This window comes from Centroberyx gerrardi, chromosome 7 (assembly GCF_048128805.1).
Source record: "Centroberyx gerrardi isolate f3 chromosome 7, fCenGer3.hap1.cur.20231027, whole genome shotgun sequence".
In the NCBI taxonomy this organism is placed as follows: Eukaryota; Metazoa; Chordata; class Actinopteri; order Beryciformes; family Berycidae; genus Centroberyx; species Centroberyx gerrardi.
Genome location: NC_136003.1, coordinates 27,264,317 through 27,276,694, shown reverse-complemented (window position 1 = coordinate 27,276,694; position 12,378 = coordinate 27,264,317). Strand labels below are relative to the sequence as shown.

Below are 12,378 nucleotides of genomic sequence, written 5' to 3'. Positions count from 1 at the left end.
TATAGGATTACTAATTATTTTTCCCAAGTTCAAGCACGACCTCTCACCACTGATGTTGTCAAGTTGCGTCAAGCGAGCCAGAGATAACCAGAATAAGACCGGAAGTACGGCGAGTTGGCCTTCAAAATAAAAGCCTCATAGAGTCTGCTCTTGATGACTTGGCATTAATGGAAAAGTTATGGCCTTCTGCTGCAGATGTCTTACATTAATATATCTAAGGTTTATTTAGACCAAAGACCAGCTCCTTGGCATACCTGCCAACACTCCCAATTTTCGCGGGAGTCTCCCTATTTTTAACCCTTTCTCCCGCTGTGCTCCCGATTGGTAATTTCTCCCGTTAATCTCTCGATTTCATAGTGATACAAATCAAATGGGTGTTTCTCAGTTTCTGTGTGGGATATGTGTCATGGTACCTGGCAACCCAACCCAGAGGCAGAGGTGAGCAGGCGCAAACGACCCTGCCTGACGTGCGTCACTCGTCACTGCGCTCGCTCAAGCCCTCCGCTCCGCTCAGTTTGCTGCTGAAAGTGGATGAAACGGGTCCCAAGAAGAAGAAATACGCTTCCAAATTTCAGTCCACTTGGTGCGAGACCTTCCCCTTTCTAACCGCTAGCCACATCAGCAAACTTGTAGATGTACTAGCTATTTACTAGCTATTTTGTATAAACCAAGTAACATAATCTAGAAATATCGACACTGACTGAATGCTTGCTTATCTGGTATAGAAACAGATTTTTTCTTAGTTACTGTAAAATGGAAATGGAAACTACCATGGTAAACAAACAAATGACTTTGGTAGGGTCCTATTTGATATTTTAAGTGCTTTTTTTTTTACATTTCATACTGCATTTCATTCTGTTATTTCTAGATTGGATTACATAGGCTATTAATCTCTGTGAGAGGTCACAATGTACAATAAATGTACAAAACGCACCAGGAAATAGTTGTTAGCAAGACAGTGTGAACACGGCCAGTTTTGGCTACTCCAAAAACAATAGACTTCCAATCCAATGACAATAGGGCCTACGGATTTTATTTTGAAAGTGGTGACCGGAAGTTGTGTGTGTAGATTCTGTCTGGCTTGATTTGTTACATTCACTCCCAGCAGCCGTTAGCCCCGCCCCCAGCCTCCTTCTGGGAGGCTGAACGTCACCTGCGCACCTACCGTACCTGCACACAGGTAAAGGTGTTTCGGAGCAGCGGGGTTCGGGCTCACCGGAGGAAACCTAGCTGCTATGGCCGACTCTCAGCTCATGTGCATGGACGACGAGCACGTCAACGAGAAGATCCCGGAGTCCAGACCGGAGTTTTACTACAGCGAGGAGCAGCGCGCGGCCCTGGAGCAGCTGCTGAGGAACGGCGACGGCGCCTTCAAGATGCGGCTCCGGGAGGACAACGTTAAGGACTTTCTGTCCGCCCGGGAAATTAAATGGATACGGAAAACTTTTAACGAGTACGACACGGATAGCGACTCCGAGTCCGGCGAGCACGAGAAGTCCAAGGAGTCCAGCAGCGCGGACTCCGGGGTCCACTCCACCTACTGGCCCCAGATGTCCGACACCGAGGTCCCGTCTCTGGACATCGGCTGGCCGGGCAGCAGCGGCTTCTACAAGGGGGTGACCCGGGTGTCGGTGTACACCCATCCACCCAAGGAGAGCGGCCCGCACATCAAGCAGGTGGTGAGGAGACTCATACAGGAATCACACAAGGTAAGATACTTCTTTAATGTGAAGAGAGGTGATGTATTGTAGCCTAGATAAAACTAGAGGGGAAACTATGACCTGTCGGTGCATCATAAGGCAGTAATAACCACCAGTATGAGCAAAAAGCAAGTATACTACTTTACTAGACCTATAGTTATATATAGGCCTAATATCTAAAATAATAAATAATATCTAAAAAAAAAATAAATAAATAAAAACGGAAAAGAAAGAAAGAAAGAAAAAAACGGAATATCCTCATATCAAACTCGAGAGGAAACCAAGCAATGGTTCCTCACATAAAGTCATTCTAACTCTAAGTAGTCTGTATTTTTGTAAAGACAAGAACGCTGAGAGACCATCATAAGGCAATAACAACGGCCAATTTGAACAAAAAGCAATTTTCGTTTTTATGCTTTACTCCCTATACAAAACCCCATCCTCAAACAACTCACATCAGTTTAATAGCCTACTATATACTATGAAATAGTGTCAGAAAGGCGGTGAACCTGGTGGGTAACCTGAGTTTAGGTGGGTTTTCCCTCAACTGCATCCATGGAAAAGACTAATTTCTAAGACAAGTTTGGTCTAGTGTTCAGTCCTACATCCTACTTTAGTTAGATAAATTCTGCTGGGACGGTTTTGAACATGAAGTTTACAGGTTGCCCTTATAAAGAGAAGTTTATTACACCGATAAACGCAAATAATATGCAATAAAACTTATCTCTGGCACTTCATCGACAGCGACCTACTTGTCTAGGCTTTCTAATTGTTCTAGAAAGTTCAAAGTGATTGGCTACCGGTTATCACGTGACTGTCTACCAATGAGAGACAGAGACCCCCAGGCTAAATGCAATTATTGTCTCTCTCTCCATGATGTGGATCTGAGGTTTTAAAGCCACAGTATTAGTTCATAAGTGGCCCAGTTTCATTTGAATCAGTTATGGATACTAAAAGAGAAACAAACACTTTATGAACTGCTAATGACTTAATTCCCTCATTCTAACCAAATTATCTTATTCAAGTAGGCTAGAAGTGTTTTGCTGACATTTTAATTTAACGGGAGTAGAAGTCCAATGACGGGTGTAAAAATCTACTTGGGTAAAAGTAAAACATAACTCATTTAAAATGTACTCAAAGTAAAAGTTACTGAGTTTATTGAAAATAACATGTTATATACTGTATGATGTATGTGACAAAATAAACTGCATAAACAAGTGAATAAGTGAATTAGCGCAAAAAATATTGTGTGATCGATTATAATAAATGCCCATCCTACTTATTCAATTACATTGCTACATTGAGGATCATTTAATGTTGTAGTTAGTTAAAGCTGCTATGTGTAACATTTTAACGTCAATAAATCGTTATCATATTAATTTTGAGACGTTAGTATAATTACTGTAAACAAACCAGACCATCGCCGAGAAGATTGTCGGCCTCTACCAGCCTTTACTCTGCATTTTACATTTATTGCGATACACCAGGTCGGATTTGGCGGGAAATCTGCTGGATTGCTTTATGGCACGAAACAGGAAGAAGGCGCTGTTCTTCCAGAGCAAACTGAGCTAAAGCTTTCAGAGTTTTTAGCAGATGCAGATGGTGGAAGGAGTGAAAGGCCGATGGAAAATCACTTCACGCATGTTTATCCTTAAGTAAATTAATTTATCCTTCAGTAAAGCCAAAGAAAACAAACGCACCCCTAGTGACGCCGGGGAGGGGGAGGGGGAGGGGGGAGAAGTAGCAACATCCTCTTTGTGCCAGGGAGTAATTTAGAGAAACATTAGCTCTAACAATGCCACTGGTGTGAGATAGAAGCTACCAATCGTCTAAACCATGGTCTCATTTGTTTACGGTAATTATGCCAAGGTGTCACAATTAATGATGTAGCCTATTAATGTTACCTCTATTTGCTTGCAATGCAAAATTGTCCAGTTTGTGATGTAATGTTTATGGTAAGGGTTATTATCCGTAAGTGATTTAAAATGTAGACTACAATACCTCTGTCAAAGCATACCTTAAGTAAAAGTAAAATTGAAATTTTGAAAAATATTGTATTTGAAAAATACTCAAAAAAGTTGAAGTACACAAAAAAGCTACACAGTTACAGTAAATGTAAATAATTGTAATTCGTTACTTCCACCCTTAATTATAATCCTTCATAAAGTTGTTTTGTATGAAGTTAAAGAGTAAATAAGGATGGAATTGACTTTATTACTATTGTTATTATTATTTTCTTTATCATTATTATTGTTATAACCTTCCTTTATAATTTCTTTATTCTTTTCATTTACTTTCTTTAACACCTAAATAAGTAGAGAATTACATATCGCCCTCACAGAGCATTACAGAAAGACGTGGAAACAGGGAAAGGGTTAACTAAGCCGACGCCATCAATAATCACGTTACAAAGTCTGCATGAATGACAGAGTCATATGCGAGTTTTAACAAGCTAAAGTCACATGCGGCGGAGGCAGAAACAGCCACGCAGCCGCGGCTTTAAATGTCAGTTTCACATCAGGACTTGCAGCAGAAGGATAAAGACTTGTTCAGCCTCGCCGCTCATTAACCCCCCCCCCCCCCCCCTCCGCTCTGCAGGCCGGGTTAGGGTTAGTACAGTACAAGCCTCCTGTTTCTCGCCCACTCAGGCTCCCACTGCACTCTCTGGTTGGTTGACCTCCCAGGTATGCAGTCTTCAGCTAAAAAGCCGGATGCTCAGCTGTGATTGGTTTGACGCATAGCACCAGAGGGGAAAGAGATAGGGTTCGTCCTAACTGGCACAAGAACACTGTCTCTCTTTTTGAGGTGTGGAGGATAGTAACCCAATCCAGACCAGATAGTGTGACTGTGTGGGACCGGTCAGGCCAGGAATCGGAAGAACTCCGACTTTTGAAAGTAGCCGCAAATAGTTTGACACAGAAGTTAATCCTCTTTAATTTCTGTTTACAGTAGTCTGCTCAGTGCTTTGACAGCGTAATTAGCTGATCGCTTGCTCAGATTGCTCCTTTAGAGCTGAAGCAAATCATCGACTCCACAAAGCCTGTAAAGAGTTGAGAGATCACTCTTCTAACACACACACACGCACACACACACATAGTAATTGTGCAAGTAGAAAATTACTCTATAGCAAATCTCTAACCAAGAGAAACCACCAAGCTTCCTACTGCATGTTTGAATGAGCTGTGAGTTGGTTTTCAGGCCTCTACATGAGAGGGGGGCTAGTATGTTTTTGCTAAAGTGGGCCATCTTTTTTCCTAAAATGAAAATTCTGAGGGGTGAGGTAATATCACTTGTTTCCAATTTAGTCTCACTTGTTTTAGGAATTTTCTAAAAATCATCGTCAATATCAAAACAACATAGAACAACAACATAAAACAAGGTAGAATAAGGCAGATTACTCCACTAGTATCAGGAAAATGACAGTTGACTCCAACACAAACAAATTGATCTACATTGGAAAGATGGAAATGATCTCAGACCCCTTGGCAGGTTTTTTCCACTTGTGTTAAGAAAAGTAAGATTTAAGACTCAATACATGACTAAGATGGGTATTTTCTGCATATAAGTGCACTTCATTTGGAGCCTTGGTTTAAATGATTTATCTTGTTATGATTGATCTCATTTTAAATGCCACCTAACAGCCTATAACACTGCAGGCTATGCCATGGAAACTTGTTTGTAGGGTGTTGGATCAGGCCCAAACATGTACCCGAGACTAGCAATAAGGAAATGGAAAAAGTCTCAAATGAAACAGTCATTATGTTTGTATCATAAAACCTATTACATCTTGTACATGTACATACTGTAAATGTACATACTGTACATTTACCTCTGTGTATCAAGTGGCTGGGTGACTTATCCCTTTTCCCAGATCCTGTGCTGCTATTGCACATAGCCAGTGTGTAATGATCGTGAATGTTAATACTGGTTTTGAAGTCATTAGAGGAGGAGATTAGTGGTAGCAGTTGTTGGAAGGAGTCCAGAGTGTTTTGAGTAACCCCTCTAATCACCTGGAAGAACGAGTTCCACTCAAACATCAACTGTTGTTTCCTTGTAAACTAACGTGCTTCAATTCTGTACCACAACAACAACAAGATCGTGTCTGGGTTAATTGTACTTAGTGACAGCAGGAGTGGTAACAAAGTTAAAGCTGTCTAGGCAGCTGTCACTCGTTGGCAGCTGCAAATGTCAGGGAGAGGTAACTGTTTGAAAAATTACAACTTTAATACCTAGAAATCCTGTAAGGTGACTTCAGCAAACTGAACACAGCGCGCACATGTCTACCAACCCGGCCGGTCTGTGAACCCTAACCCTAACCCTAACCCTGCTTCATACCAAGGGAAACCAAAGAGATGAGAGAGGAAAAGAGCAAACGTTGGTGAATCCAGTTTAGATATCACTCTGAAGTTTAGATTTGTCACTTCTTGTGGGCGGAGAAGTGACAAACCGACACCAGAATTTAATTTGGGTAAACAGGGCAAATATATGGAGTCTCAATTTGTGAGGATGTGACTCCTCCACTTCGTGATTTTAGGCTGATAAGAAGGGTTTTTTGCTCTGCTGTCTCACTTTGCTGTGTTTTAAACGTTTCCCTCGCTGGTTTTCCAGGTGGTGGCGATAGTCATGGACCTCCTGACAGACCTGCAGATCCTCCAGGACCTGCTGGATGCGTCGTCACGGCGAGGGGTGGCTGTGTACACTGTGCTGGAGGCCAGGGGCGTGCCCCACTTCCTGGATATGTGCACTCGGCTGCAAATTAATGCGATGCATCTACGGGTGAGAAACCAGCAGGGTAAACACAGGGGAGCGTTACGGAGCGCAGGCAGAGGGAGGAGGCCGGCTTGAACAATGCACAAAGAAATACTGAATATGGAAAAGTTGAAGTCAGGGCCTCGGTGGGTCACTGGATCAGCTCCAACAGCAGACAATGGTGATGTCTGCGATGGTTATCTTGGATTAAAATATCTTGTGTATCATGTGTCAAGCTCATTGAGGAATTTGTACTCATAATAAGCTCAGTAAAGAGGCAGTTGTAACTCATAAGCATTCATTCTAGTACAATATCAAACCTGTGGTTGTTAGCACTTGATAATACCTTTTAAGATAACTAATGTATTAGAGTAGTTTCATTTCTCAAGCATTTAGCACTACTGTAGTCCAGGCCTCTTAGGTCTGATTATTTTAATCGTATGAATCGGCATTTTAACACAAGCTTTATTGTATTAATATTGTCCTGCGAGTTACAGCAGCTGAGAAATTACAGTAAGTGCCCATCTAGATACTGTATGTGTGAGGAGCAACTCTGTCATCCTATCTCCATAGAGACACACTACCTAGCCTTATCTGGTGCATGCAAAGTCTGTCGCTGTAGTCCAGTTTAAATGGAGCGCTGGACTCGCTGGCCATAGTGGTGTCAGTTGATAAGGCCGTGAAAGGCCTTTTCACAGATCTGGGCTCTGTTACTCTTACTTCTTTGAAATGATCATTCATAGATCCTGAGAACAAATCCAAGGAGTGTAACCCAATGCCTCACCTCACACAGGGTTGACAGCGTGGGGCGGCCTCCTCCCGATGTGTCTTCACTCTCTCTCTCTCTCTCTCTCTCTCTCTCTCTCTCTCTCTCTCTCTGTCTCTCTCTGTCTCTTTCTGTCTCTTCCTTCCCCCTTGGTAAACAAGCTTGTATGCTAAAGGGGTTTGCTTTCACCCTTTTGTTTTTGCTGAAAGTTGACTTTGGTTGCGAGTGGTGACGCTACAGTTTGACTTGGCGTCTCATAAAATCAGCCGGTCATGCATGATGGAGCGAGGTGATGTTTGATGGCTGCGGCCGCCTCAGTTGACTCAGGCTTATGTGTGTGATGCTCAGCCAGGTCCAATGTGTAACTTAGCGGGTGTTTTCTTTACAGAATCTTCGTGTGCGGACGGTGAAAGGGGCGGGGCTGGCCTTGTCCTTTGGTAAACTCCCCGGCTCCCTGTGCTCCAAATACATGCTGGTGGACGGAGAGAAAGTCATGTTTGGGTCTTACAGGTGAGCGAGTCTCTATGAACATCCATCCACCGCCTCTGTCTGTGCAGTGGGGATTCAATACCAAAACTGACCACATAAGCATTCAGAGCTAAGACTTGTGCATGAGTTATTTTTTAAAATGTCCATTATCTGCTTTTGTGAGGAGGTGGAACAAGTCTAGTGAAGAAAAGCACAATTTTCTGTGTAATAATAACCCCTAATATAAAAAAAACTGTGAACATGAAGAAGCCAGTTTGTTTGGCTCATAATAGAATTAATAGAATTTCATTTTTATGTAGTTGATAAGTATTTCCAAATGCCGCATGTGACAGCCTATCAAACGCCATAAATTATGTTGATCCTCCACTCTTCAGTTCAGATGACATTGCATTTCAGTCCAGACTAGATCTGTCTTTACATAAATTAAATTCAGTGAAAACTGATAGAAGCCAAAGGCGATCCAGACAAGAGCTAACAAGAAGCAGATCACTGAAGATCTGCCATCTGACGGTGAGAAATACATAAATAAAACTCATTAAGACATTAATCTCATTGTTGTTCTGATAACAATAATAATATGATGATAATAATTCATAGCATTTTAAATTCATTATTTGTTCAAAACGTTATGAATTGCTCTTTTTTAGTATCATCTTAAATTGTAATTCACTTCCAAAGTAGCCTATTATTTCCAAGTTAAATTCATTGTTTGTTCCAAAAGTTATAACTTAACCCTGATGATGACAGTCAGGTCCCTTCTGGCACAAAAGAGATGTGAGACAGGCAGGTGTGTGTCAGTAGATTACCTTAGCCCTGACTACAAGGTACTCTGAAGCACAAACTCCTTATCTCCTCTTATTCTCCAAATAAGGCTGTTAATGTGGGAAAGTCTCGCACACAGATCTGTTGTTGCAGGTCAAACTGTTGTCAGTGCACTTCCTGACAATATTATGTGGAGGCAGTAAGCTTTATGTGCATCACCGGCCTGTTCAGTCCAAACGATTAACCGGTTTTACTGAAATAATCACAACACCTACAATTATTAATCCCTGCAATCCCATGGAGAGGGAGAGACAGCCATGCCTCCTAACACCAGATGTCCCAATAAAAATATCTGTGAAGGCATGAAATACAGGAAGGTAAGACTTGGGACATTGTGGCCCGACTTAAGGTGATTTTGTCAAACTGTTCCAGAGACATTCACACTTTCAGGCACCAGTTGACACGAATGGGGGTGAAATGATGAGTTAAAGATGAAAAGTTAAGTGGGGTCTGCTCAGGAAGGCTTGGTGGATGAGTGTCATCACTGTAGACCATTACAAGCTGCTGATTACAAGAATGTACAAGGAATCCTCTCATAGCTTTACTCAAAACACTGAACTGATCATTGAAGTATTATTCAGGCTACGGCAAATCACCTAAATCCATCCCGTTTCACAGAATTAAAGGCAAGCGTGTTTTTAAAGAGCTCATGCGAGAGGCGATTGGAACGGATACACCCACAGTTAAGCGTCCAAATGCAAATATGATACGTATATTGTCTGAATGCAAATATGATACGTTTTCCCTCAAATCTTAGTCTTAACTGAAAACCTGCCGCCTGTGACTTAAGTCAGCCAACTCTCAATCTGAATAAACCACAGCAACCACACTAATAACAATTACACCTGCTGTAAACCTCATTTTCGTTGGAACATTATGAATCACTTTTTCAGAACATCTAAATGTCAAGATAATATCCATACATTACTGTTATGTTAAAAAACTTATGGGGCCAGTCACACAAAAGTGTATTCATTTGTGTGTGTCTAGCACTAATGCAGAAATTTTCTATGTAATTATGTTACTTTTTTCTGTTGTTTTTGTTTTTTTATTTTCTTGCATGATAATGTTACCACAACCCCAGAAACTATAATGCTTTCAAATGCACCTTTCAGAAGTATTGTGAATATTTTAGAATATTTACATTTTAGTTACATTACATGATTTCTGGGTAATGTCTTTCAAAACGTTCAAAAATTGAAACAGTTATCTCCCACTGCCACTTAGGGCCGCCAAAGTGCAAAGTTGCCTAGTGCATTAAATTGAGCGCTGTGAAACCCCACTGATGGTTTCAGCTATGTGGATTTGACACACTTTCTTTTAACACAGTGTTCAGCCTTAAAATCCACATTGTCCTAAAACAGCTGAGCCCCTCTGTTTTCTTCTCCAGCTTCACCTGGAGCTCCTCTCGGATGGACAGGAACATGATCACCGTGATGTCGGGACAAATCGTGGACTTCTTCGACAACGACTTCAGGGAGACGTACGCCGTGTCCGAGCAGGTGGATCTCTACAGGGAGTTCAACATCACCAAGCCACCCATTCCTGCGCCGGTCAGGAAGCCGCCGGTGGAGCAAGTCCAGCCTCTGCCGGTCTCCATCTCCCGCTTCCAGGTGTCTCTCGGGGAGTCCAGACAGGTCGACCTGAAGGTGCCTGCGCATAAGTACCACAACCCTAAGTACTCTCTGGTTGTGGGGAACAGCCTGGGCCGCACAAGTTCCCTACAAGACCTGTCCACTCCGAGAGACTCGCTGGTCGGCGGGCTGAGCGGCCAGAGGAACGGCTTGCCGAAAAAGTCCCTCCACGCCAACGGGGGCAGCGGCGAGAAGTCCCCCGGTTCCCCCGCGGAGGAGGAGGAGGAGGGAAAGGGAGGCTTGAAGAAGGTCCAGGGTCTCGGCGGACGGAAGCAACGCAGCTCCTTCAGGCTCTTCCTGAAAGGCAGAGGAACCAACCAGAGCACAGAGACTATAGAGGAGGGCACGGTCTCGCCGCAGAGCCCCTCCCCCACCCGCAAGGTCCCAGAGACCAATAGCGTCGCAGCAAACGACTTGGAGGACTCGTTTGAGATGGTGGAGAAACCGTCCCTGCTGAAATTCAAGAACAAGAAACCCCCGAAGCTCGCTCAGAGAAGTATGTCTCTGCAGACCATCAACACAGGAGACGAAGATGGTATGTGTTGAAATATTCTGTATTATCTCATTGTTTTTCCCCTGCCATTATGCTAGTAATTGCCCCACTCTATTGACGTTGCTATTTCTTCATTAATCCACCTTTTTACTCTTCTTCTACCTACAGGATTAAAAAGCCGTAGGCGGCATCAAAAGAAGAATTGTATCCAATCATGAATATCAAAGACAGCAGACGGTGTTTCATCAGCGATACAGAGTGAGGAGAAGGCGCTGAGAGAGACGGCCAGAGGATCTCATGGTTAATCATGCCGCAGCAACTGAGTCACAGTATCACATTACTGTATCTAGGTGACATTCCTTACAAGAAATGAGCACAGCGTCAGTGCCAGCAACCATCCTACGGTGTTGGTCTGTTACACTGTTGTAGTTTCTGTTATAGTCCTCGCTGTGCCTTATGGGGCCGATGAGCCTGTATTATTGTTTACCTGGACTGAACCCATCCACATGAGAAAATGTCCTCCAACCATCTCAATGCTGTAGCCAATGCCAACAGACACCAATCACAAAGTGCTGTATAATAGGTGGCCATGCAGTGCCATCGCAGAAGTGATTCTTCCATTGATGGAGAAAGACTTAGCGGCGTGGCGTCCCACTTAAAGCAAATGGAAAACATCGCCGTTATTTTGTTTTTCTGTTGTCTTTTGTATTAAATTATTCCACAGTTAGCTGTGGTTTTTATATAAATACCACCGTAGCAGCCAAGATCTGACCCAGGTACTGCAGTCGGTTTGCATCATGCCTGTGTGTTATTCAGGTTGCTATGGAGAAAGGAAAAGTGATCAGTTGCGCTCTCACCCAGCAGGAGTGTCCCCTTACCAAGGACCCTTCGGTAACAGAGTGTTCATCAGAGTGTTGTATAGGCTGTGAATAATGTACGCTGTGTTGAGCGGCTAGGAGTCCGTACTGTCAGCATAGAGATATACATCCTTATTGTATACTATGCAGCCCTGCTTTATGTACTTTATGTTATTTCTAAGGTCTACGCATGCTGTATTTTTCTAACTAAGAACATGAGGACATGTCGTATTTTGCACTTTGGACTTTTTTATTCAGTTGTCATTGAAAGTTTGAGAAGTGATGACGGAAATTAAAATGTGAAGCCTTGAGGATGACTTGAGACCACAAGAAAATGTAAACTTTAGCGCAAAAATGTAATAAAACACAGGAAAATGGCAGTTAGCAGATTTGTCTGGGTAATTTAAATACTCTCAGATGTAATGCAAGGTAAACACAGTATGACGTCTTCACCAGCAGGCTCTTATCAAAAGTTTTGTCTCAGTGTTTAAGTTTTCAATTCAAGCACATCTAAGAGGTTTGAGTGTACAGTACATTCAATCTAAAGTTTGCTTTTCACAAGCGAGTCAATATGCTCAAGCCCTCCCATGTTTGAAGAATACATTGTGGGAAATTCTATTTTGCAAAAAGCAACAATATGTGCTCGGTTTATTTTCAATCTATACCGGCTCCAAGGAAACAGTAACCTCAGAGTAGAACCGCAGCCCTGTATCGCATCACACACACACACACACACACACACACACACGACAGGAACTGCTGTGCACAGGAAAAGACCTCGCTGCTTTACACGTCAGATATCTTCTTAATCTGACAATTAAAATACAGAAAATGCTAAAAAAATAACCTCAGGATTCCTTTAACATAA

General features: G+C 42.6%; 1 protein-coding gene across 1 annotated transcript; it reads left to right on the top strand.

Moving 5' to 3' along the window:
- The first annotated feature begins 1,191 nt into the window (after positions 1-1,191).
- On the top strand, positions 1,192-12,347 carry fam83fa (family with sequence similarity 83 member Fa). Its single transcript, XM_071896135.2, has 5 exons — positions 1,192-1,709; positions 6,309-6,476; positions 7,604-7,725; positions 9,917-10,695; positions 10,822-12,347. The coding sequence occupies exons 1-5, from the start codon at positions 1,236-1,238 to the stop codon at positions 10,869-10,871; spliced, it is 1,593 nt and encodes a 530-aa protein (XP_071752236.2). The 5' UTR covers positions 1,192-1,235; the 3' UTR covers positions 10,872-12,347.
- The last annotated feature ends 31 nt before the right edge of the window (positions 12,348-12,378 follow it).